Source organism: Chlorocebus sabaeus, chromosome 22 (assembly GCF_047675955.1).
Source record: "Chlorocebus sabaeus isolate Y175 chromosome 22, mChlSab1.0.hap1, whole genome shotgun sequence".
Taxonomy (NCBI): Eukaryota; Metazoa; Chordata; class Mammalia; order Primates; family Cercopithecidae; genus Chlorocebus; species Chlorocebus sabaeus.
The window spans coordinates 47,232,429-47,259,855 of record NC_132925.1 but is presented as its reverse complement, the minus strand read 5'-3'; the positions used below and the strand labels follow the sequence as shown (position 1 = coordinate 47,259,855).

Sequence of the window (27,427 nt, the reverse complement as noted above, 5' to 3'; positions counted from 1 at the left end):
ATCACACCCAACTAATTTTTGTATTTTTAGTAGAGATGGGGTTTCACCATGTTGGTCAGGCTAGTCTCGAACTCCTGACCTCAGGTGATCCACCCGCCTGGCCTCCCAAAGTGCTGGGATTACAGGCGTGAGCCACTGAGCCCGGCCTCTCCTCCAAATTTTCAAGCTGTGTATTTTAAATCATGAAATGTTAGAGCTAGGAATATGTGAAATAATGGCTTGATAAAAGCATCCATCAGACCCCCAACCACCCTTCCTTTCAGTGAATTATAACCCACGGAAATCCAGTGCACTTAGCGTGTCCAGCTTTGAGTGAAGCCCCCAAGCTTCCTGCCCTTGAGACCTCTCTTGCATGGATTCTGTAGAGCTGCCCCGACCAGAAGTCTCTTAGCCACTCCTCTGCTCCAGGCGTGGTGGCCTGCCGGAGGCCAGAGACTGGGTGAGTCACGCTCAGCAGTGCCTACAACTCAAGCCACTGCTCAAAGGCTGTTGTTTTATTTCTCGAGTTAGACCACAGGCTCTACAACAACCTGGGCCTCATTGGACACACACAGTGTGACGCTGAGGCACAGTTCTCAATGCTGCTATGGTGTTGAATTTTTTGCAGAGGAGGAAAGACAGGAAGGCCTCTTGAGGTCAGTGTGAGTCAGGGACACTTCACTGGGGCATAGGTATATCACTCACAGGTTGAAGGTGGTAGACTGAGGCTCAAAGAGTAAGCAGAAGGGCTAATGTTCAATCCAGGTGGTCTGGAGTCTCAGTCCAGTGGCCGTACCCTCCACGGCCACGTTGCTAGTTATACTGGACAGAGCTCAGACTGTGCCCTGGTCTGTGTAGATGCACCAGAGGTTTTATCTGGGGGTCACAGCCACTGGGCATGGGAGGGTTGCTGGGGATTGCCAGGAAGGGACAAGGCATTTGTAGGCATACACCATCTGCTTTTACACTACCGAGAGTCACGTGGACCCCCTCCAACATTTTTTTCCCTCCCGAGATGGAGTCTCACTCTGTCACCCAGGCTGGAGTGCAATGGCGTGGTCTCCGCTCACTGCAACCTCCGCCTCCCAGGTTCAAGCGATTTTCTGAGTAGCTGGGACTACAGGCGTGTGCCACCACGCCTGACTAATTCCCCCTCCAGTATTGTATGTGTCTGACTGCATGAGGTGTGAGTGTGTCTGTGTACGACTGCGTGTGTATGATGTGTGTGTATCATTGCGGGTGTATGATGTGAGTGTGTCTGTGTATATGTGTGGGCCAGGTGTGTAGTCTGCAGATGTCTGTGTCTCTGTAGGTTGTCTGTGCCTATGTCTCTGAGTTTGTGTATCTCTGTAGATGTCAGGTGTCTTTGTGTCGCTGGGGCTGTGTGTGTGCATGCATATGTGGTCTGTGTGTGTCTGTATGCACGACACACATCTCTGGGATGTGTGTCGGTATGTCCATTCAGTGTAGTGACTTTGGGAGTGCACATGTGTGCACGTGTGGTGTGTGTGCGGCCCTGCGCGCGTTGTCTGTGTACGTGCGGTGCCTGTGAGTATGTGTGCGCGCGTGTGCCCGGGGATGTGGTGTGTCCTCCTGCGCTGAGGCTCCGATGAACCCAGCTCAGTTCAGGCCTCCCTGATAGTCCCCGGGCGGCCACCCCGGGGCGCGGCTGTCCACGAGGCGGGTAGGAGAGGAGTGCGTGGCTGGGTCGGCGGGCGGCGCCCCCGCTCCTCCCCGCGGGCCGGGCACACGTGGGCCCCGGGCGCCGCCTCCCCGCGCCGCCCGCCGCCCGCCGGGTCCCGCGCGTCCCCACCCACCTCGGGCCGCCCCCGCCGCCGAGCCGGCCCGGGGATAAAGTGGCGGCGCAGACGCCGCACCCTGTCGCCGCGAAGCCGGTCGCGCGCAGCTCGTCCCGGCCCTAGCCCGCCGCAAACGAAGATCCGCGGCGCTCGGGGAACGCGACAGCGGCGCTCGTGGCCCCGGTAACTGCCTCCCGGCCCCCGCCCCAGCCCGCCAGTGCCGCCGTCAGGGGTGGGGAGCAGCATCGGGGTCCCGGAAACACCCGGCGTGGGCTCCCGCTACCCATGTGTGCGTGTGTGTGTGCACGGTGTGTGTGCGCGCGTGTCCTTGTGTGCGCGCGTGTGTGTGCGCGCGCGCCCTCCCTGCTCCCTCGCACCAGCCCCCAAACCAACTTGTCCCCATCAACTCCATCTTTCTAGTCCCCACCTTCCCCGGTGCAGACACCGGCGAAGCGCCCCCCGGTTTTCCCAGGGGCATTTCCGATGACAGCTGCGGGGCTACATGTCCTGTACTGTCGGAGACGCGCAGGAAGCAAAGTTTGTGAGAAACCTTGGGGGCGACTTTGCCTCGGGCACCCGCATTTGTGCGTCTGCGAGGTGCCTGAGAGTGCGCCGAGCTAGTTTCCCAGTTTCCCGGGCCCCTCCCTTCTCCGAGCCCCTCCAGCGATTTGTTTAGGAAAAGTGATGACATGAACTAGTAGTGGAGATTCGCTGCGCCGCTCCCCGCCCTGGGGAGGGAGGGGAGCCCCGGAGAGCCTGCCAGTGGGAGCTGGAAGCAGGCTCCCGGCTGAGCGCCCCAGCACTAAAGGCAGGGTCTGGGTGCGGGAAGAGGGCTCGGGAGCTGCCTTCATGCTGCCTTGGGGCCGCCCAGATGAGGGAACAGCCGGGTTTGCCTGGTTCTGATTCTCCAGGCTGTCGTGGTTGTGGAATGCAAACGCCAGCACATAATGGAAACAGGTTTGTCATGTATCCTTGGAATTTCAGATGGGAGGAATAATCTGAGTATCATCCACCTCATTACTGTGCCCACTTGAAACTGTTCCTTGGAGATTTTAAGATAGATGGGTCTTCTTGCAGCTGGGTCTTTGTACCCATAGAGCTGACTGTAATTTCCACTTGATTACAGCTAAAATAGTCTTTAAGATGAAGTTTCCTGAAATGATTTAAAATAAACACAGATGGGAAGGGGGAAAAGCTGTAATGAGGCACTTAAAAAATAAAGTGAGCATTTTCTTAAGAACAAATGGGATTTTTCAGTCTTGGAGAGGTTTGCAAGAAATATATGTATTTTTTAAACCTTTGAAACGGAGGGGTTTTTAAAACTGCTTTTAAAAAAATGTTACTGACTCTGAACTAGGCTTTTCTCTCCTATCCATACATGTTCTTGAGATATTTCTGACTTTGGAATATGTCACTTTTCCTTCTAGGATCTGAAGACCCTTCCAGAATGCCAGAGGAAAGTTCCCCCAGGCGGACCCCGCAGAGTATTCCCTACCAGGATCTCCCTCACTTTGTCAATGCAGACGGACAGTACCTCTTCTGCAGGTACTGGAAACCCACAGGCACACCCAAGTAAGTCTTCCTTAAAGAGTCACCCCAGGTGACAGGGGAGCTTGACCCCTGCTTCTCCTCTGGTCATTATCATGTGCCATCTGGGGCGGGGCCGCTTTCTCTATGACCTACTTCCCCTGCTATTTTAACGTTAGGCTGAGCAATGTTAACAAAGCTAAAATGTATACTTTATAATTTTTAAATTAAGAAGCAGGAATTCTTTTTCCATTATAACAACTCAGATATGGATCCTACCGTATGGCAATTTTCAAAAATTCCACATGACTTTATTTTTTGTACTGGAGTTGATTTCCTGTTGTACAGGCATTCATTTAAAATCAAACCCAACAATTAAAGAAAATCCCCTAGATGGATGAGAAACCCGAAGTAATATATATATCTTCACCTTTGCTCTCTTTTCCTGCTTGTTTCTGAGCTTCAGAAGATGGCATACATGTGTCACCAGGAAGACAGGGGCCTGGGTATTTCCTTCCGATTCCTTGCCTGCTAATTACTTTGTACATTTTCCATCAAGGATTTGTCTTGCTATTAGAAGCAGGCATTGGGACTACACACAAGACAGTTGGTCTCCTGCTGCTGCTCCCTCCTCTTGGATGAAGCAGGAAAACCCTGCTTGTTTGTGTTATTTGGAAAAAGAATTTATTTGTGGTAACCAATTGGCCTGGTGACAAGTGAACATTTCCTGTTCCAGGGACATTTTACCTGTTTTGTAGGCCTCTTGTCTCCTAGGGATCACTGTGTGGTTGGATCATGTCTCTCTTTGTGCTCCAGTAATCACCTAACCCTCACACAGGTGTAAAATTTCTTCTCTGTCTTCATCAAGGTATGATTCAGGGAGCCTCACATCAAAAACACAGAGATACGGACTTTTAAAACCCGGCGTAGAGTCACAGCTTCAGGGCAGCTATACATACTGACTATGGTTTCTCTCTAGTGTTTTGAAGTGTGTAATGTGCTGAGAAGGGTTCCTACCAGTTCTGGTAATACATTTCTTAAAGAATGTGTCTGTACGTGCATATGCATTAGAGGAAGTGTGGGGGGTTGTCGAGCATTATGATGCTAATTAATCATTAATTCTCCACTCTGTCTTAACTGGCTGTAGAATTGCTCAATCTTGGATTAATTTCTAACAGATTAGTGGTTTGTGGTAATGTGATCAATATACAGAAAGAGGACAAATAATTGAAAATAGAAGTTTTTAATCTGAGTCTCAGACTTGGGGGGCTTTGTTGGTTAAGTAGTGAGGTTGTCCTAGTTCGAAGTCAACAAAAATAAAGAGGTTCTGCAGTCCTGGCACAGGGGGAGGGAGGTGGGTAAGTGGGTTAGAAATGGTCAAGTTGGCTGCCCTGCCCTCTCCTCCCCTGTGGGTGGTTTTCACAATCTCTGTGCTGAAGTTGCATTGCAGGGAGCTCTCTCTGCTCCATTGCTTTTGCTCTAGTTAGAAATGATAACTCAACTTCTTAATTTAAACTGAGCTGCCTCTTGGATGTCAGTGTCCGCCTTATGGTGGTTGCTGATGGGCTTAAGAACAGGGGTGGATGGTTGAGGCAGTTCGGCCCCAGAATTTGGAAGAAATGTATGGGTCTAGAAAAGGTTAAGGGAAAAAAATATTGAGGGCAGGAGTACTGAAATAGAAAGAGCAACAGAACCATGAGCATGTGTGGCTCAATGAACACTTTCTGTTGTGTTTTCCTCAGTTTACCAAAGAGGAAGGGGCTGGCTAAGGTCCTACCTGCCCTGCCTCCAGCCCCTGGAGATGATGCAGAGGTCCTGGAGGCCCCTTGTCATGACTCATGTTAACCCTGTGCTTGCTGGATCTTGGGGCAGCCTTGGGGATCCTAGCGTGGGGGCTCAGGGCAGACGTTTGTGCCAGCCAGCATGAAACAGCTCTGTATCTTCATAACCGAGAGCAGCTGCTCAGCATGCCTGCCCTCTTGCATGATCTGGGAGACCCCCGCAGCATCATTATAATAAGTATTATTATTATTGCCTGCACAGAATCATTCATTCTGCTTTTAGGAAGAGGGAGGGGACCTCAAATCACCAGGGCTTCAATCTTCCCCCCCAGTCTCTTTACCCCTCTTCAGCAAAACCAGGGCCTGGCTTTGTGCAATCCTGCCTCTTCCCAGTTAGGAAGAAAGAAGGGAGGAAAAGCAAGCGGCAAAAAAAGAGGAGACTGAACCCTCCCCCACTACTCTACCAACTGTGGGCAAAACCTGGGTTAAGAGCACCTCATCTCCAGCCCCGCCTCTGCTCTCTTTCTCATAGAGGCCCTCGGGACCTCAGAAGCCACCCCGGGGGCCTGTGGATATCTTATTATGCAGAAGGATCTGTGCCAGCCTCAGTTAGTCAGTACTGGTTTGGGCGGATTTTCTGGCCAATCAGTTACCTCCAGCTCCTGGAGCCTGCCATGAGCACCTACAAGGACATATTGCCCTCAGGGGACCTGCTGGGTTCCAAGACTGGCTCTGCAGGTGGCTCAGAGCAACACCAAGCCACAGGTGTCAGCCGCTGCACTGGGAACCTGGCTTAACCCGCTTTATGGAAGCAAATTCTGTCGTACGAACACCAGCCTCCTCAGACTGGACCCTGAGAAAGAGAAAGCATGTCTTGGGTTAGCCTTTACCGTCAGTGCTGTTTTTAACATAGCAGGCCAGAGTCTCTGTATTTCATCATCAGGAATCAGAGCTTAAACTCCATTTGGCAGTGCCAAGACAAATTCATGCTGTAGTATTTACAGTAATAACAAATCTTATACTTATGACATGGCAGAATTATCTCATATTAATCGAGTGCCAAGTATGCTCTAGGGTCTGGACTAGATTCTGTGCACACATGATCTCATTTTACCTTCACATCAATCTGTGAGACAAATATTATTATTCTTACTATTCCCATTTTTACAGATGAGGAAACAGAAGTCCAATGTTACAAAGTATCTTTCTACAAATGACCCTGCTGGCAGTAGCAGGATTTGGTCCACATTCTTCTGACGTGGACCAAATCCAGTTGTTCTTACACCACCAAGCAGGACAGATTTTGTCTTTATAGGTAGTGTTTTCCTGATAAATTTTTACATTTTGAGTTAGGGTAAAGATTACTTCCTAGGGTAAAGAGGAAGAGAATAATGAATTCTCCCTAATCGTTTGCTCATGATATATTAAAAGTGGGAAATGACCTGGGTTCAGTGGCACACATTTGTGGCCCAGAAACTCCAGAGACAGAGGTGGGAAATGCCTTGAGACCAGGAGTTTGAGACCAGCCTGGGTGACATGTTGAAATTCTGTCTCTTAAAAAAAAAAAAAAAAAAAAAAAAGATCAGAGATATGTGTCTATTCTGAAAACAACAACGACGAAAAAGCAGAATTTATGCCCTTGGCTGACTAGCTGCCTCATCCAATTCAGCATGCTGGAATTTAAAAATATTGGCTGGGTACGGTGACTCACACCTGTAATCCCAACACATTGGAAGGCCGAGGTGGGTGGATCACCTGAGGTCAGGAGTTCCAGACCAGTCTGGCCAAAAGTGGTGAAACTCCCTCTCTACTAAAAATACAAAAAATTACCCAGGTGCGGTGGCAGACGCCTGTAGTCCCGGCTACTCGGGAGGTTGAGGCAGGAGAATCGCTTGAACCCAGGAGGCAGAGGTTGCAGTGAGCCGAGATTGCGCCACTGCACTCCAGCCTGGGTGACAGAGTGAGACTCCATCTCAAAAAAAAAAAAAAAGGTACTGGATCATGAGCAAATGTCCACTGATGCTATCACAGGGTGATGGAGACTGGTCCATGGATGAGGGCGAGCTGCTTTGTGGGCTCTTGAGCTAGGAAGTCACGGTTGCTCTTGTGCCCCTTTGAGAAATATTTAGCACCTTTGAATTCAGCCCACCAAGTGGCTCTCAGTTCATAGAAAGGACACCTGGAAGTTAACTGTGAGAATTCCTTACCCATGAGAATGACTGAATGGCAGTGCTCGGGTGGGGGAAAGGGTGTGGTGTGAAAACAATGTGCAATTTGATGACTTAGACTCCAAAAATATCCTCATTTGACACTGGAATGACCAGGAAGGCTGGAGAGCAGGCTGTAATTATATGATTGTACAACTCTGACCCCTCCCAGGCAGTGAGTTCAAGGTATGGAGCAGACCATATTTGCTGTTCATCTGCAAGGACCGGCTTGAAGGAGGTGCTGAGTAGAGGGGTACCGAGTGGACACATCTCACTCCCATCTTTCTCTAGCGCTAGTCCACCCGTCGGCTCACGCACTTGGCCTTCTCGGCAGCCCCTCAACTCTGAAGAACTGGCCCACTTTCTTTTCTGTAGCTTCTGTTAAGATGATAACAACTGGTGTATTGAAGGAACTGGCTCAAAGTGTGATTGTCCCTCCCTCGCTGGTACCCCAAGGCACATCCCTGGGAGGCCAGCCCTCCCCACTTCCTCCAGAGCCCTGCCCTCAGGCCTCCAGCAAGTGCTTCCTCCTTTATATCTCTGTTTTGCATTTTGTTCCCAATTCACCTGCATTTATAGAGACCTTCTGGAACAAAAGCCCTTTCTCTGAACCTTATTGGCCTTGCCTTCTAGTCCTTTCTTGCCTCAGACCTCGGTCACGTGGCTTTTTCCCTCCAGGAACTTTGTAACCACCCCTCACCATGGCTCCCTCCTCTCCCACCTGGTCTGCTCCACCGGTCTGAGCTGCCTCGGGGCCAGGTGCAGCCTGCATGGTTTTCAGGAATTTCCTGCCGGTGATGTGGAGCTAGGTGCTGCAAGGGGAACACAGGCAGGGGATGGACTAGCAAGGGAGATTTGGCATCGTTTCTGGAACCTGCCCAAGTTCTCAGAACTGTGGCCGCTTTCAGTGGATCTAGAACCAATAAGACAGGGCTCCCCGCTCCTGCTGTTCCTTCCCTTGCTCCCCGAGTGGGGCTCAGTGATGGCCCCCATCGCAGCCCTCCTGTTCCAGGCCCATGTTGATCCCTTTCTCCATGAAGTCTTCACTCCCTGTGTGTGTCTGCAGCAATGGGCAGTGCCATCCTCAGGCACTTCCACCACCTATGCCAGTTTACCTGGAGGAGAGGCCATGCCCTGAGGCCTGGGTAGATTTAAGTGGTATAGAACATCCCCCCTTCTTGCATCCTTGTGATGTCCTCCTTACATCAGCCCCCAGTCAGACACGGGTGTGGCACCTGTGGCTCCAGGAAATAAGGGCCCCTCCCAGCCATCTGGATCCATCCGGAGGTGAAGAATTTTAACCATCTGCTTGGACATAATTCCATCCCCACGGCCTTCCGGAGACTTTGTCCTCAAAGGTGGGACTGGCTTTTCTTTCCCCGCCCTTAGGTTTTCTAACCAGGTTGTCAGCCGGCTGTTTAGTGCTTTCTCTCTCGCACCCCCTGCTTTGGGGGTTTGTTCAGTGTTCTGGGAAGCCTTCTGCACGTCCTGTTTTCTTCTTTGAGCGTAGAAGGGAGTGTGAATTTCCATCTCCCCAGGCCGCAGCTGCTGAACCCTGTGGCCCTTCTGAACTCATGCCACCTGCGACCAGGTGTTCCTGCATCACCAACCAGCTGGTGTAGCGCAGATGCTCCCTGGGGTCAGCTAAATCACACAACTTATTGTCCCTTCAGGTGGCCATTTTGAACTCCACTCTGTCAGTCTCCGCAGGGGTGAGGATGGCCTGTCTCCCACTCAGCACCCCTCGCATGCAGCTCTGTGGCTCCCCCATACGGCTTCTTGCTCTCCTCTCCCAGGATCCAAAGCAGCAATTCATTCAGCAAATACTTCCTTATTGATGTCTACATGGTCCTTGGGTGCCAGGGTGGGGAAAGGGTGGCAAAGATCATGTATCTGATGAAGGGGTGGGAATGGACCAACCCCTGGATAATTATAATATGATGCAGCCAGGACCTAGAGGCAGGGCTGCTGCTATGCCATGCAGAGCCTTTGTGCAAATCAGACAGAAGTGCCCACTGGGCAGAGGCTGCCCTGTGAGTTGGTGAGCAGAGTGTGGGCTAGGTCACAGCTCCTACTTGCCCTTCTGTCCTGTGTCCTGGGTGGTGTTCCACCCTTGGAAAGGGCACGTGGGGGAGAGGACCCAAACACAAAAGCATGAGCCAAAGGGTGGGTGTAGGGGTCCCAGCTTTGTATCTCAAATAATCAGCCAGATGGAGGGGTTCATAGTAATCTAGGTGCAAGGTGAAGAAGGCCGAGTCATGGCAAAGACATAGCACCGCGTGGTAGCGGGGGATGGAGAGATGAACAGGGACCGTGCCTGAGGATGCATGGGCAGCAGAGGGAGAAGGAAGGTGACTCCCAGGTGTCTCTGGTGTGATGGCAGAAGGAGCTGGTGTTATTGAGGGTGTGGGAATGTGGAATTCTCCTTCACAGCACACACCTTTAGCATATTCTCAGCTCAGAACATGGTGGGGCTGCTGTGTGGCAAGGAAGACGCATGGGATCACCTCAAGCTGTGGGTCATTTGTTGGCACAGCCCTGGGATAAGCCAGGAGGGGAGTGAGGAGAAGGAGCAGTAGCCAATGAACTGATTACATTTCAGACGCCACCATACAATATGAATCAATATGAATCACGAGTGACTCTGCTGAAGGGAAGGAAGGAATCAGCTTACACTCTCTCCCTACAAGGAGGAATCAAAAGTGAAGCACCTTTGACTCATGTCTGTTGTTCCATAAAATTTACTCTTAAACTCTGAGAAAATGGGCCCTACCATGCATTTTCTAGCAATGGCATTATTTTTAGTCAGATTATTGCATTTTAGTAGCACCTGTATGTTATTTTGTCCATTTTAAGAATTTTCAGAAGTTTCTTTTTCTTGTATGAAGCTGTTATTTCTCCTTCTGATGCTTCTACTTTTGTGATAGCATAGCAAATTGTTTTATTTTTAAACAGGGCATTTCTTTAGGGCTTTTTAAAAATACTGTTCGAATAGAAAAGATCTTTTGATGGCAAGAGGCAAGGCCGGCTGCTATTCTTGCAGTTGAGTTTTTCAACAGCTTCGTTAAGGGATAATTTCTTCCAGTTGCTGTAAGAATGTTCTGCTGATACAAATCTGGCTTTATTTTGCAGTAGAGTTGAAGAAAAAAAATAGCAGAACAAGCTGCTTCCTGAATAGCAACCTTTGTCCACCATTGTCTATTTATTGGCACCTTTTGGGTTTAGATCTTAATCCCAGATGCACTTTGTCCATGAATGCAAACCAAACTATTGGTCATTGTATACACGGAGGAAATGGTCTTTACTGGTGCAAATTTTTACAGCTGAGATGACAAGATGACCCTTGTCCCATATTGCAGGGTCATCCAAGGTTCTTGTTGGTAGGAGGTTCTTTTCATTTCACATAGCCTTGTTCATTAGGGGATGGGGGTGGGGATGCAGCGGTGGTCAGCGAGTGAAACGGGGTGACATTGTTCTCTGTGTGTTTGAAGCTGTAAGAAGAGCTATGTGCTGTGTGTCCCTCCACTTGCAGCTGGCCCAAGCTGACCTTTGTGGCTGTCTGCTAACATGCCTTGCTCCCAGGCTAACGCTGACCATCATTTGTTCCTGTGCATGGTGTTCCACACAGTCTCTTGTATATGATGATGAGAAGCTACGCCTCACCTTCCCCCCAGAAGATTCAAACCACATGTTTCTCAGGGAGCCATAGCTCTAGCGACAGTCTGAAGAGAGGATGGGAGAGAGGGAGGGAGGCAGGGAGGAAAGAAAGGAAGGAAGGAAGGAAGGAGGGAAGGAAGGAAGGAGAGAAGAAAGAAAGAAGAGAAGAGGGGAAGGGGAAAAAAGAAGGCAGAGGAAGGATAGAGGACAGAAAGAAGGGTGGGAAAACAACAGACTGAGCACTAAGGTATCTTTAGAGATCAGCAGCTGTCCCTGACCTTGGGACTTACAGTAGGTTTGTGGATAGTTTTAGGGGGTTAGAGTCTGGGGCTTTTGACCTCAAAGGGGTGTATACACTTCTCTAGAAAAGGAAGATGGATCACAGGCTCCATGAGACTCTCAAAATGGGGGTCAGTGACCCCAGAGTTCTTTGCCACCTTCGTCATTTCACGGAAGGAAAGACTGAGGCCCGGCGGTGAAAGGAGCTTCGCAGGCTGCCACAGGGCTGGCTCAGGGCTGCAGGGCAGCCTCCTGATTATGCATTGCTTCTGCTTTGGGCTCTTCCTCAGAAGTTTCCCCCATGCCTTCTTCTGATCAATTTAAACTACAAGTTAGCCCTCCCCAGGAAGGGCTTGAGCAAATGTCCGGTTTGGAGCCGGGCTTGGAGAGGTACCAGCTCCCTATCTCTCATGGGAAGCCATTTGGCCAGCCTCCATTTTGCTGGGTCTGTTGACAGTGGTTAGAAGTATTAGGGCACTTAGGTGATGCCCACCGAGGCTGCTAATAAGGGCAGATGGACCTCAGAAGAGATGACCAGAGACCTACTTAGAGCATCCAGGAGATAGGTGGGAGGAGGGGAGAAACTGGGAGGAACAGGAGCCCAGGAGGCCTCTGGGAGAACAAGAGTCAGAAGAAAGTGGCAGACTCTTATGAGGGGGCCCCAAACAAAAAGGAGGGAAGGAGGGGAAAAAATAATGAAAAGGGAAAGAGATGGAAGGGTACAAAAAAACTGCACATGTGGCCACATACAGTCTCTGGTTAATGTCTCCTTATCAAGGCATGTCAATTTTCCCAGGTCACTGACAGTCTACTGGATTAGAGATTGAAAACCTTTAGTTAGGAAATTGCTGCCTTTAGACATTTTAGAAGTTCCCCTCTGTTTATCCTGTTCCGTCAATCTTAAAGAAACGTGTTTCAGGGAAACATTGCCTCTCTGAACAGCAAAAGCCAATGGTGCATGGAGAAGAGCGGAGGTCCTGGGGCAGGACTGCCAGGACCACACCCTGGTCGACACTGGCCAGGTATGGGCCCCCAGAGACGCTGCTGACCCATCACTGCAGCAGTTTTCTCATCTTTAAAACGAGGACTAATAGCACTTTTCCCACATGAGTGGTATGGGTGAGAGAGAAATGTGGGCTCCCTGAGGGGTCAATTTAAACTCTCCTGATTCCTTTGTCCACTTCATCTCCCTGCACCATCGTTCTGGGGACTCTGGACCTGTGCCAGGCTTGTCGATTGCCCACCATTACCCCTTCCCTCCACCCTCATGGCAGGCACCAGTCACAGAGGACCCGGTGGGAAAGCAGTCATGCTTTTGACAGATTCCAACCTGACTGCTGCCCTCACCACACCAGGCCACAGGCTTTCCCCAGGGCTCAAGTTACTCACCTTTTTTTTTTTCTTAACTTTTTTGTTTCTTCAAATGAAACTCAGTTCCATGTCAAGGAGATTTCAGGCTCCCTAATAAACTTCTGCAGTTGCTGGGTGCTTCTTTTACAAAGTAAACAAAACAAAAAAGCCACAAGGAAGCTGGCCTTTGGTGGCGAAATTCTTTTTGAGATAACACATAATAAGGTTAGTTCAACACTTTTCTTTTATGTGGAGCTCAGTACAAGATTTGTGGCATAACTCTTGACTGGAAGGAGAACCAAACAACTCTTAGCTATTATAGCTGGAAGTCAACTCAAATAAACCTTCCTTAGAGCATCCAATTTTCAGAGCATCCAGTCAAATTTCAGAAAATTAAGAATATCTTAATCCATGTCTTAAGGTACTCTGGTCTTTGGCATATGTTTTTCCTTTGGTCCTGATATGTTATCGTGGTTGGTGGAAATGTTTATGCTGCAGAGAGTGAGACTGTTACTACAAGGGCCATGTGCTGGATCCAGAGTGGACAGGATAGTCTAGGGTATGTTAGGAATCTATTGCTGTTACTCAGCCCTTGATTCTGTGGGTTGGCGATTAGTGCTGGGCTCAGCTGGGTGGGTCTTCTGCTGCTCCCAGCCAGGCTCCCGCATGTATCTATGGTCAGTTGTGGATCGGCAGGCACTGGCAGGCCATCTAGAGGCTTGCCAGTCTTGGATGGCTTTACCCACGTCTGGTGTTGGCAGGCTGTTGGTAGGATCACCTCAGTTCTTGTCCATGTGGTTTATCATGCTTTCTCAGACTGGCCTGGATCTGTTCTTAAGTTGGCAGTGTTTCAAGAGCAACAAGAACAGATGCCAGTATTCGAGTGCTTTTGAAGTCTCTCTTGTATCACGTTTGTGAATGTCCCACTGGTCAAAGCACATCAGGAGGCCAGCCCAGAGGCAGTATGTGAAGGCATGTCCAAGGAGCAAGGATGGAGGAGAGAATATTTTGTGGTCATTTTTGAAGTCTACTGCATGGGGGAAAATATATTTGTATTAAGAGTTGGGACCAGGGTTGAAGTCTTATTACTACCTCTGCCTCTGAGTAACTTTAGACAAGGTACTATCTCTAGACTGTCCAGCAAGTTCCCAGAAGTTTTTTCTTTTGCTATAACTCTGGGATAGTTTGCATCTCACAGGAGTAGAACAACCTATGAGCAGAATTCATGTTTAGCTTTTTTCTATCTTCTCCAACCAGGGCAGACTTCATGTTTAGCTTTTTTCTGTCTTCTCCAACACAGGCCTCTTGTAGAGTTTCATACCTGGCACAAAATAAGGGATCAAAACACATTTGTTGCATGGATGATTCAACTTCCTCATATTTACAATGGGATGATTGAGAGAGGATGATTCCTGAAGTCTCTACTGCCATAGTTTTCCAGGAAAAGAATGAAGGCTTTTCGGTTGTATATGGGCTTCAAGGCATTAACCTTTTGTGCAGGAAAAGGAGGACCTAAATCCATAAGTATCACCGAAGGAGTTAGCGATACCTGGAAGAAGAATATTCCCTGCAGGTTACCCCTTGAGATACTGGATGACTGTGCTTTCACCAGGTTAGTTAGCTTTGGTGTAAAACTCTGTGTGAAATGCATCTACGAGTGGGAGTTGCAGTATGGCAGGTGTTTTCCATTTTAGCACAGAAGTTGCCATGGATGTCAGAATCTGGAGGGTTTGCATCCTTTTTTGATTGGGTGGGAGAATGGTTCAACAGGTATTAATTGTGCTCCAAATGTAAACTCAGCACTGTGCTAGACAGCAGTGGAGGGTCCACAAACAGCTTGGAGATGTGGCCCTTTTCACTTCTGACCTCTCCATGGCACTAGCTCTTGCTGAACACCTCGTGTATGCCAGGTCTCATTCCAGTTTGGAGACACAGAAATGAAGTCGCCCTGCCCCTGCCTTTGAAGGCATCTCCATACATTTGTCAGGGAGGCAGTGCCACACACCATGGGTATTGTCTTGTGAAGGCTGTGGATACTGTGTTTGGATTTCAGAGAGATGTTTAGGTGACTTTCGGCTGGATCTTGAAGGTAGAAAGGGACATTCTGGGCTGAAGGGAATCACTCTCACAGGCATGGAAGTGAGAGAGGATACAGTGTGCTCTGAAAATGACAAGGATTCTTTGGAAACTGGAGTCTGAACTGCATGGTAGAATGTGAGTTTGGAATGGCTGGTTCAGGAGCCTGGATTGGAATGGCTGTTGTCTAGTCTGCTAGGACAACTATAACAAAATACCACAGACTGGAGACCTTCAACAACAGAAATTAATTTTCTCACAGTTTTGGAGCCTAGAAGTCCAAGATCAAGGTGTCAGCAGGGTTGATTTCTGCTGAGGCCTCTCTCTTTGGCTCACAGATGGCAACGCTCTTTCTGTGTCCTCGTGTGGCCTTTCCTTTGTGCACTCAGTTCAGTTGGCAACGGCCATTTTGACTTGCTAAGGAATTTGGGCTTCGTTGTATAGGCTGTGCTGGGAACCATGATAGAGTCAGGGGCCATGTGGGTTGGTAATTGTTTATAGTCTAGTCCATCCAGAGCAACTGAGAAATTCCTGCAAAGATTTTATGTGGCTAAATGTCTAGAATTGGGTGAGGATCCCATCTTTTCACATCTGTACTTCTCTGTGGTTCCATGGTGGGTGCCCCAGCCTGCATGAAGTTGCTGTTGGTTTATCCTTTGCCTTGATGTCTTTTGTCCAAGACCATCTAGTCTCAGCAAGCCCCACAGGCCACCTGGCTCAAGGGCAGAGCCAGCACAACACGGGAGCGTGCCAGGAATGAACTCTGTCATTACAGAGTAAGGGCACCATGCAGAGAACTGTGGCCATCCTCACTTCTTTCATGCTGATTTTTGTCCTCAGGGATATCACTCATGATTAGTCTTTTTTTTATTGTTGTTTTAAGAGACAGGGCTTTGCTCTGTCACTCAGGCTGGAGTGCGGTGGCTTAATCATAGCTCACTACAGCCTCCAACTCCTGGCCTCAAGTGATCCTCCCACCTCAGCCTCCTGAGTACCTGGGACTACAGGCATGTGCCACCATACCCCGATAGCTTTTACATTTTTTGTAGACACAGGATCTCACTATGTTGCCCAGGCATGTCACAAATTCCTGACCTCAAATGATCCTCTCTCCTCAGCCTCCCAAAGTGCTGGTGTTCCAGGTATGAGCCACCGCACCTGGCCTCATGATTGGTCTTAATCAGACATGGCTATCCCATTCTTCTCTCCCAGTGACATTGCAGCTAGGGCTGGCTATAGGACTTAGTGATGGCTAATGAGACACAGAAGAAGTTTCTGGAGGATTTTAGTTCCATGATAAAAGGCAAGAGAGAGCAAGATGAGAAGATCTATCTCTCTCTCTGCCCCAATTCCCCTCACTCCTATATTCTGCCTTTGTGGGCATAATGCTTGCAGCTGCAGTAGCCATGTTGTAGTCATGAGATGGAAAGAGATGCTAACAGAGAGTGAAGGAGAAAGCTGGGAAAATCTGGGTCCTTGATGGAATAGCTGAGGCAACCTTGGATCTGCCTGTAAATATACTTTGATTGATAGGACAAAAATCCACACTGATATGTCTCAACCACCAGGTGTGTTCTGATTCTTTCAGCCAGATGCATCCAAATGATGGAAGATCCAAATGGGGGTGAGTATTTGGGCTGCCGATGCTTGAATTGAGTCTCAAAATGGCCCAAGACAGATATGGAGGAGCATGATGAGAAGGACGAAAGGAATCCTAGGCATATGTCCAGCCTGAGTAGAGGCACTGGAGATGGGAATGAGCAGGAGAAGAGAGGCTGATGTTGGAGAATAGTGGGAGATGAGCTTGGAGCCTGAGTAGACATTGGTTGGTTGTCTCCCCAGTATCCATTTCCTTCTTCTTCCACCCACAGTGCCTTAAATTTAAGAGGCATCTCTCCTCTACTTTCAGCTCATGTGTTTCTGATGGTGTTGACACCACCCTGGTGAGAGGCTGATCATGTGACAAGTTTAGCCTATCATCATTTTACATTCTCCCCAGCTACAGTGATTGGTTCAGGGATGGGCAAGTACCCAGTGCAAGTTAGTGATCGATAAGATTTCCCCTGGGACTTTTGGGAAGGAGACTGTCACTTTTCTCTTCTGAAGTTGACTCTGGAAGTGTGAACCCTGGGAACTCTGGCAACCATTTTGAGACCGCAAGGGGGAAGTCTGACCAAGAATGGAACCTACCTCAAAAAAGCAAAGCTAAGAAATGTTGAAAGAGAAACCAGTTCCTGGTCATGTTGCCACACCCCTTGAATCAAACCTAACAGCACTGAGCCTAACAATCACATAAGCCAATGAGCATGGGAATCACTTTCTGTCACAACTGAAAGAATCATCATGGATCTGGAAATGGTCACATTGGAGGCTGTGGTCATGTTGGAGGTTGTAAACAAAATTTTTGATAAGAAAGCTAGACTCTGGAGCAGAGAAAAAAGCAGAGTTTTCACAGCGTGTCTAAATTAGCCAGAGTAGGTGTCAGAAAGCATCATAAAATGAAGTTCTGAGTTACTGCCCCTGTTCTTGTACGACTGTGTCTTTGGAGGCCAACAGACCTCCCTTCTCTCTTCTCATCACTGACAGAAACTACCAACCAGAGATTCACTTAATAAAATTATCTTTTAAGATGCAAATATCTTTTCGCCTTAAGACACTGAAAAAAGAAGAGCAAACTAAGCCTAAAGCAAGCAGAAGGAAGAAAATAATAAAGATCAGAGCAGAAATTAGTGAAATAAAGAATAGAAAAACAATAGAGGAAATAAATCTAAAAGTTGGTTGTTTGAAAATACCAATAAAATTGATAAATCTTTAGCCAGATTCATCAAGAAAAAAAGAGAGAAGACTTGAATTACTACAATCAGGAATGGAAGAGGGGACATTACTACCAAATTTTCAAAAATAAAAAGGGTTATAAAGGAATACTATGAACGATTGTGTCCTTATAAATTTGATAATGTAAATGAAATGAACAAACTTTAAGAAAGACCCAAACTTCCCAAACTGACTCAAGAAGAAATAAAAAATCTGAATAGACTTAAAACAAGTAAAGACATTGGATTAATAGGCAAAACAAAAACAAAACCAAAAAAACTACCAACAAAGAAAAACCCAGGCCCAGATGGTTTTGCTGTTGAAATATACCAAACATGTAAAAGAATTAATATCAGCCAGGTGCGGTGGCTCAAGCCTGTAATCCCAGCACTTTGGGAGGCCGAGACGAGTGGATCACGAGGTCAGGAGATCGAGACCATCCTGGCTAACACGGTGAAACCCCGTCTCTACCAAAAAAATACAAAAAACTAGCCGGGCGAGGTGGTGGAGGCCTGTAGTCCCAGCTACTTGGGAGGTTGAGGCAGGAGAATGGCGTAAACCCGGGAGGCGGAGCTTGCAGTGAGCCGAGATCCGGCCACTGCACTCCAGCCTGGGTGACAGAGCGAGACTCCCTCTCAAAAAAAAAAAAAAGAATTAATATCAATTCTAACAAACCTTTCCAAAAAATACAGGAAGAGAAAACACTTCCCAACTTATTCTAAGTGGTCAGTATTACCTGGATAACAAAAGCAAACAAAGACATCACAAGAAAAGAAAACTAAAGGTCAGTATTTCTTATGAATAGAGATGCAAAAATACTTAATAAAATACTAGCAAACTGAATTTGGCAACATTTAAAAACGTATTGCTGGGCGCAGTGGCTCATGCCTGTAATTCCAGCACTTTGGGAGGCCAAGGTGGGCGGATCACCTGAGCTCAGGAGTTCGAGAGCAGCCTGGACAACATGGCAGAACTCCATCTCTACTAAAAATACAAAAAATTAGCCAGGTGTATTGGCGGACACCTGTAATCACAGCTACTCGGGAGGCTGAGGCAGGAGAATCACTTGAACCCGGGAGGCGGAGCTTGCAGTGAGCCGAGATTACACCACTGCACTCCAGCCTGGGCGACAGAGCAAGACTCCATCTAAACAAAACAAAACAAAACAAACTATATATATACACATACACACACACACACGCATACATACATATATACATACATATATATACACACACACACACCATGACTGAGTGAGATTTATCCTGGGAATGTAAGGGTGGTTTGATGTCTAAAAATAAATTAGTGTAATGCATGAGATTAGTAGAGTAAAATACAAAACCTACATGATCATTTCAGTCGATGCAGAAACAGTATTTGATAAAATTCAATACCCTTTCTTCAATACCATAATTTTGTCACTTAAAAAACAAAGAATAGGAAGGACCTTCTCAATCTGATAAAGAGCATCTACAAAAAACCTAAAGCTAACATCATACTTAACAGATGCTTTTCCCCTAAAATTAGGAGCAAGATAAAGATATCTAACTCATCACTTCTATTCAACATTGTACTGGAGAGACTAGAACCTCCAACCACACTGTGCTGGAGGTTTTGTGATCTCAACCATATTAAAATTATAATCATGGAAAAAAAGACTACAAATATGAATAGTAGTAATCTCTAGGCTTCAGAACTATAATGGGTAATTTTCATTTTATTATTCATATTTTTCTGTACTTCCAACATTTTCTAAAAAGAGCAGTTTGGGGGAAGACTTTGGAGAACATTATACCTAAGCCACGTATTGAAGGATGATGGGATTTGAATAAAAAGTAAAGTATGTTCTAGGCAGAACTGGACAGCATCAGAAGGCCTGATGGGGAATAGAGCACATGGCTGGAGCACAGGGGATGAAACTAGAAAGGGCCTCATGTGCCTTGTTTGGGCTTTATCTTGTGGGCAATGGGAGACCTCTGGGACTCCTTTGGTGGGGGGTATGTGGGAATTAATACAGGGAGAAAAGTAGAGACCCCATTGCTGTTATCAACAGCAGATCCAGCATCAGGAAGCATGTAAAGCAGAGACCAAAAAACAGTAGAGAGGAGACAGCACCAAAAGAGAACACTGTCACAGAAGGAGCAATGGGGGACTGTCAGAGCACAGTTGCTGTGGGCCTGCAGCTAGCCAGGCAGTCTCCTCCTCTCCCTAACTTGGGCTGGTCCCAGCTGCAAAACAAGAAGTATGGGAGGAGATTGCTAAGGGGATGGCTTCATCACAACACTCCTCCCTATAGTTTTTCCCTTGAATGATTTAAGGACTCCCTGAAGAGAGATGGGTGTTGGATGTTAACAGGCTGCTAGCTTCCAAAAGGCCTGGATGTTCTGCAGCATCTACAAGGGAAGAGGCATGTGTAGCTATAACCATCCATCTATCCATCCACCTATCCATCCATCCACCTACCTATCCATCCATCTACCCATCTACCTATCCAGCCAGCCAGCCAGTCAGCAGCCAGCCAGCCATCCCTCCACCCATTTATCCATCCATCCATCCATCCATCCATCCATCCATCCATCCACCCATCCACCCACCCACCCATCCATCAGTTTACCCATCTACCCATCCATACATGTATTCATCCTTCCATCCATCCAGCCACATGCCCATTCATGCATCCATCTACCCATCCACCCATCTATCCATCCATCTACCTATTTTTTTTAATTTTTAATTTTTTTTTCCTCTGAGATGGAGTCTTACTCTGTTGCCAAGGCTGGAGTGCAGTGGCGTGATAGCTCACTGCAACCTCTGCCTCCCTAGTTCAAGCAATTCTCCTGCCTCAGCCTCCCGAGTAGCTGGGATTATAGGCACATGGCACCATGCCCAGCTAATTTTTGTATTTTTCATAGAAACAGGATTTCATCATGTTAGCCAGGCTGGTCTTGAACTCCTGAGCTCAGGTGATCCACCCGCCTCGGCTTCCCGTGCGGGGATTACAGGAGTGAGCCACCGCATCCGGCCCTGTCTACCTATGTATCCGCTTATCCATTTGTTCATTCACCTGTCCATCCACCAACCCACTCATTCATCCATTTACCCATCTACCCATCCATACATCCATCCATCCTTCCATCTGTCTATCCACCCATACATCTACTCACACACCCACTCATCCATCCACCTACCATCTACCCATCCATACATTCATTTATCCTTCAATCCATCGATCCATCCATCCATCCATCCATCCATCCATCCATCCATCCACCCACCCACCCCATACATACACCCAGCCACCCCATTCATCCACCCTTCCACCCATCCATTCACCAATCCACCCATCCATCTATCCATCCATTTATTCATTCATCTACCCATCCACACATTTACTTATTCATACATCCGTTAGTGTCATTCAGTAAATATTTACTGAGCACAAACTTTATGGCAGGCCTTGTGCTGAGTCTTGGGTGACAGAGAAATCATTAAGACCCCATGGTCTCTGCCTTCCAACGGCTCACAGCACGAGGAGAAAGGCAGGCAGGCCAGCCACTAGTGCATGTGCCAGGGTCGGGAGTCTAGACTGGGTGATTTGCCTGGAGAAGCTAGAAAGCTTCCCAGAGGAGAGGACCCTCATAGTTCCATGCTCATGCCCTGCCTGGCCATTCAGTGCATTTAGAATTCTATGCACCAGATCCAAGATGGGCATTGTCAGGCTCTATCTCCACTGAGGCCCCAGCCAAGAATGGGGGAGACAGCCTGCTGATCTCCATGGCTTAACCTCAGAGGGCTGCAGGGAAGCATTTATTCCTTGAATATATGACTTTCTTAAAATTCTTTTGTAACCACTTTTTATTTGCATCACCGTCAGAAAGGGGAAGGAAACCAATCTTTTAGGAAGGCCCAAACCTGTGTCTGACACGTTGCTAGATACTTCTCTGGCTTTACCTCCCTGACTTTCACAGCACCCGTAAGATGCCTAGCCTCATTCTTGCAATTTTTTTTTTTTTTTTTTTTTTGAGATGGAGTCTCGCTCTGTCGCCCAGGCTGGAGTGCAGTGGTGCGATCTTGGCTCACTGCAAGCTCCGCCTCCTGGGTTCACGCCATTCTCCTGCCTCAGCCTCCCAAGTAGCTGGGACTACAGGCGCCCGTAACCGCGCCCAGCTAATTTTTTGTATTTTTAGTAGAGACAGGATATCACCATGTTAGCCAGGATGGTCTCGATCTCCTGACCTCGTGATCCGCCCATCTCGACCTCCCAAAGTGCTGGGATTACAGGTGTGAGCCACCACGCCCGGCCATTCTTGCTGTTTTATTGCCATAGACAGTGTCAGCCACATGCTATTAAGTGGCAGGGCCAGGATTTGAACCCAAGTCTGTTTGCTTTAAAAGCAAAAGTTGAAACTCCAACACCCAGTTATGCCTTGTAAAACATTGCAGAACCATGCCTGTAACTCAGCTGTTTGTACAGATGCTATTTAACCCTCACAAAAACCCTGAGTGTGGGTGGGGGGGCAGTGGGCGTGATAAGCCCATTTTACAGATGAAAAGACTGAGGCCCACAAAGGCTCAGTGGCTCTGATGGTGTCTCACAGTTAGGAATGCCAGGTCTGTGGTATGAGCCTGTGGCCCATGCCCTGTTTACCCTCCATAGGTGTTCAGCTCCCGCTCCGGCTGATGATGCTGGTCTGGCTGCAGATGCCCCTTCAGGTCATAATGGAGCGCAGAGGCCTCATTGTGCCTTTGAAATTGTGACCATTTTCCTTAAATTCATCACTCGACACTCATCTCACCTCTCCTGCATTCTCAATAAATTCCTGATCGTTTATCACCATCCGTTTGGCATTTCACCACCCAGAGGAACTTGGAGCCATCTGCAGCCTTGGAAAGTTCAAGCTGTTCTCCTTCCAGGAAAGAAAAGTGAATGTTACATAAGATGGAGCCCAGCACATTCTTATAGAAGATCAGGAAACCACTTCTCTGACTAAAACAGCTCCCTGTTATCTCTGCCTCTTGCTTCCTATTTTATCCAGGTCCACAATCACACGGCAGCTGCCGTTTTTAAACATTCTCTCTTGCAGAGCCTTTAGAAAGAGCTCCATACTGTCCCTGTGTTCACACAGAATGGCTGTCTCTCCAAGACCCCTGTGGGCTCTGTGAGGAAAGTCTTTTCCCACTGCATTGTCCCCAGCAGAGCCTGTGCTGGTGGCCTTGTCCTTTGTCCTTCAGGTGTGGGTGGGAGACCTCTCCAGGGGTCGAGGTATCTGCAGACCCCCAGAGGACCCTGGCCCACTTCCTCCTAGTGCCTCTCTGGGGTGGCAGGCCTGGCCCAACTATTACCATTTCTTCTTCATAGAACAGGCTCTTCTTCTACTTGCTCATCTTAGGTTATTTTATTTGGTTATTGTCAATACAACTGGCTCTGTGTTTTGGGGAAACATGTTCATTACAAAACCTTGAGAAACTGAAGTGGAAATATATGACTACTGACCGCTCCAGGACAATTAATGTTGATATGCACAGACTCTGAGGAGTTGGAAAGCACCCTAAAGATGATCTATTATAGTTCGACCTGTGGGCTGTACCATGGGGAAACTGAGGCCCAGGGGACTTACCCTCACTCATTCCCTTGTAGGTGGCCATGGCAGGAGTTGGGAGTCCTACTCAGGGAGTCACTGTGGGACGGGGGACAAGTGAGCAGAAGCGATCAGTGGACTCTGCCATGTGGCCAGGATGGCTTTAAGCAGATGTGACATTTGAGCCGGGTCTGGTCTGCCCCGCAGCCCTGCAACCCTCTGCTCACTGCCAGCCTCCTGGGTGACACTGCTTTCTGGCTCCATGGCCCCATCCTCCTCCCACTGATGTTACCTCCTCACCAGCCACCTCACATTCTGGGTGGTAATTCCTGCTAAATGGCTCCAGATCAGCTTTTCCCAAACCTCGATTGTTTACACACCACCTTTGTGATTTTCATAGTGGCTATTTAAATTTCTTACCATTTCTTCATAGTTTTTAAAAAATCAACTTTCTTTTTTACTTTAAATCTATTTTAAGAGGAAACTTTATTGTAACACAAGAAGTAGAAACCAGTGTCAGGGGCTGTAAATAGGTGACCACAAGGAGAAAACAAGATGACAGTGTATTCCAGTGGGGCGCACTCAAGAGCCCTGAGCCACCCCATCCTGAAAGTGGTGGTGAGCTAGTGCCTGAGAGGTGCTTATAATGGGACAACACCTAAGTGAGTCTCTCTCTTATGTACTCAGAGGATTGGAATGGGATGAACTAGGGAATGAGTAATGTTTTCCTAGTACAAGGTGATGGCATTTCATGCTGTGACCTCAAACTTTCCTAACTCATCCCAGGCACAGCCAGCTATGGGAGTCCTACAGGCTGAGAGACTCATGCTTTGCACACTCAGGGCTCATCACACCAGCTAGTAAATGTGCAGGGTTTTTAACAATCCTCTATGTGATTTAGAATGTAGCGTTCTTCATTTTTTTTTTTTTTTTGCCCTGACATAAACGCACCTCTTCATTCAAAGCCATCCCATAAATGAGTGTACTGTTCCCCTCCTATGGAACATGCCTGTACAGTAAAAGCATCCCATACGGTGTGAGCACACCAGCATTGCCCATGGTTTGCTGTGAGGCTGGTTGGCACCAAGGAGAATTAGAAGAAGCAGATGGGGCCAGAATATCTTCACCCCCAACCCACTGCTTTGTCCTTCAGGTGGCCTGGAGGTGGTGCCCACTGCCAGAACAAGAGCAAACGCAGGCCCTCCCCGTGCAGCAGTAAAGAGACTCAGGCTTGGGCCAGGTGTGGTGGCTCACATCTGTAATCTCAGCAATTTGGGAGGCCAAGGCAGGCGGATCATTTGAGGCCAGGAGTTCGAGACCAGCCTGGCCAACATGGCAAAACTCCATCTCTACTAAAAATACAAAAATAAACTGAGTGTGAGGGCACATACCTGTAATCCCAGCTACTTGGGAGGTTGAGGCAGGAGAATCACTTGAACCCAGGAGGCGGAGGTTGCAGTGAGCCGTGCCATTGCACTCCAGCCTGGGTGACAGAGCAAGACTCCGTCTCAAAATAAATAAATAAATAAAATAAAAGAGAGAGAGAGACTCAGGCTTGAAAGACAGTGCTCCAAGCTCTTGCACAGAAGCGAGGTCAGCAAAAAAATGTCATACCAGCATCTGGTCCTTTTCCGAAATCTTGGGACAGCTGTGGAGCTCTTCACTAATGGACTGCTCTAAAAGTCACACCATGTGCCTTCCGCAGACCATCAGTGATTTCCCAGAAGGGCAGTTCCAAATATTGATCTAAATGTCGCCTCAGAGGAGCCCTTTGGCATAAGAACCTTTTCAAAACCGGCCGGGGCCCCGGCTGACCTGGAAGAGGCATCTGAAGAGATAGCACATGTTAATAAAGGTTCTTAATCTCTTGGCCTCCTATAATGCAGAACTGCTTTTTGATTAAAAATAAATCACTCCTGGAGCTTGCATCCCCAAAGCATATGAAATAATTTTGAGGCAGTAGATATCTGGTGTTGGAGGAGTAATAAGGGCCATCTAAGTTTCCAGCCTAGTACAAGGGGGGCGATTATCCATGTCACCCCACTGGCACTGACATATTTCTGCACCTGTAGGAGATTACAGGCGGATGGGAAAGTGTGGGAGAGGCTAATCAGGCTTAATTAGGGAATGCAGGATGTCAGTTCTGCTTGTTATTGCACCTGGACACCAGGGCTGTCAAGCTCTGACCGCCTCAGTGGGCCTCCACACTTTGGTCCTGTTTGCATTTTATGAGCAGCAAACAAGTATGCACCTAAATGAGTGAAGTTCAAGACCAAACGCTTGAACCTAGTATCTCTTACACTCCACAATTCCAGTGTCTCCAGTTCTGTAGGTAGCAGGCCTGTGCTGTGTGGTATGGAGCGGGTGTCACCTGTCCCCTGACCCTGACATGCTTGGCTCAGGGTGCCCAACACAGCCTGCCATATGCTTAGCTGCTAATTATTCTGGGTCCACACTAGACTGGAAGTTCCATAAGGGTAGGGACTTGGTATAACTCAGATGTGTCCCCAGAGCCTAACCCAGTGACTGGCCAGACAGAGCTCTCAAGGACTCTCTGTTAAAGAAGAAATAGAGGGCTGTGAGCTGTGTGGGCCTCTGGTTGGTGACAAGCATGCGTTCCTCCTGTTGGGTTACAGCTGTGGCCACAGCAGCCTTCCAGCTACTTTCATAGGGCTTCATCTTTTCTAGAAAAAAATTATATATGTGTAAATATTATGTATTATAAAAAATATATATTATATTATTATAAATACATATTTAAAAATACATAACATATACATATATATTTTTTCTTTCTTTTTTAAAGGAAATAAATGCTTTAGGGAATACTCCAGAACCTTGCATGCATCTGAACTTTTCTTGGAAATGTCATCCCTTTTTGTTTTGTTTTATTGTATTTTATTTTTGAGACGGAGTTTCGTTCTTGTTGCCCAGGCTGGGGTGCAGTGGTGTGATCTCGGCTCACTGCAACCTCCGCCTCCCGGGTTCAAGCGATTCTCCTGCCTCACCCGCCTGAGTAGCTGGGATTACAGGTGCTAGCCACCAGGCCTGGCTAGTTTTTGTATTTTTAGTAGAGACAGAGTTTCACCATGTTGGTCAGGCTGGTCTAGAACTCCTGACCTTAGGCGATCCACCTGCCTTGGCCTCCCAAAGTGCTGGGATTACAGGCATGAGCCACTACACCCGGCTCATTACCTCTTTTTAATTAGTAACATTGCTCTTCTCTCTCTGACTGTACGTACTCTCTCTGACTTCTAAATTTATCAGCAGCTTCTTCTGAAGCTGGCCTGGTACCCGGTGAGCTCTATGGGACTCTGAGCTGAGCTTAGAGGAGGAAAAGGCAGTTGAAGGGATTTCTTGTTGGCTACAATGCTTAGACACCTTAGGGGGTGAAGCACATGCTTTCAGACTGTTACCAGTAAGTTCCCGGGCCAACCAGTGGGTAGTTCTTACTACCACACTTGGCTTGCTAGGGCTTTTGCATTAAAATGGATGTGAGGACATAAGATCAGTTGTGGCAGGAAGACACATAACTAACCACACAGGGGACCAACATAAAAGCTATTTCCTCTGGTACAGGCTGACTAATGCATGGGTAGCCTGGCTGGGGCTCCACAGGCAGGAAAACATTTTGATAAGATGATAACAGTAGCCATAACAGTAGCCCACTTTATTGTGTATATTCTATGTTATTTAATTCTCAGTATAGGTCCTGTGGTTCTCCCCATTTCACAGATGAAGAAACAGTAGTTCAGCAACTTGCCCCAACTCACAGAGGTAGGAAGTCACAGAGTATAGATCTGAACTCAAGTCAACTGACTCTTCCCTATGTAAAGGGTCTTATTTTGTCTTCATTTGTTAAGGTACAGGCTGAGCACAGAGACCTCAAAATTTAGTGGCCAAAATAAGAGAGAGGTTTATTTTGCTCTCACTTAGCAGTCCAGAGGTGAGCAGTCCAAGTCGGTAGGGTCACTGTGCTCCACATGGCCATCCAGGGACCTAGGTTCCTTCCATCTTGTTGTCCCACCACCACTTAGAGTGTGCTTCAATCACCAAAGCTGGTCATTGCTGTCTCTGTGTTCCAGACCATGGCGGGGAGAAAGAGCAAGTCTAAGGCAAGCAGATTGTTTCAAGTAGGTGTTGTAGAAATTGCATACATCACTTCTATTCATATTCCATTGGCATAACTTAGTCATATGGCCACACCTGGGTGCAAGGAAGGCTGCGAAATATGATCCTTATCTGGGTAGCCATATGAACAGTTAAAATTCTATAAAATTCTGTAACTATGGAAGAGAGAATGCAGTTTGGGGCAATCAGTTTGCAGTCTACCATAAAGACCATTTTCTCTTTTGTGAATGTTAAGACTGGGCTACCAC

General features: G+C 47.7%; 1 protein-coding gene across 6 annotated transcripts in view; it reads left to right on the top strand.

The window, feature by feature from the left end:
• Positions 1-1,813: 1,813 nt before the first annotated feature.
• Positions 1,814-27,427, top strand: part of MGLL (monoglyceride lipase) — a 136,394-nt gene continuing 110,780 nt past the window's right edge. For 2 of the 6 annotated variants that reach the window (XM_007985461.3, XM_038003468.2), the window contains exons 1-2: positions 2,518-2,735; positions 3,206-3,350. In XM_007985461.3, the coding sequence (XP_007983652.2) occupies positions 2,726-2,735; positions 3,206-3,350 (155 nt within the window). In that variant the 5' untranslated portion in view covers positions 2,518-2,725. Of the gene's footprint in view, positions 1,962-2,448; positions 2,736-3,205; positions 3,351-27,427 lie in introns of those variants that run through there. The other 4 variants (XM_038003469.2, XM_007985459.3, XM_038003470.2 and 1 more) reach the window with 4 other exon arrangements.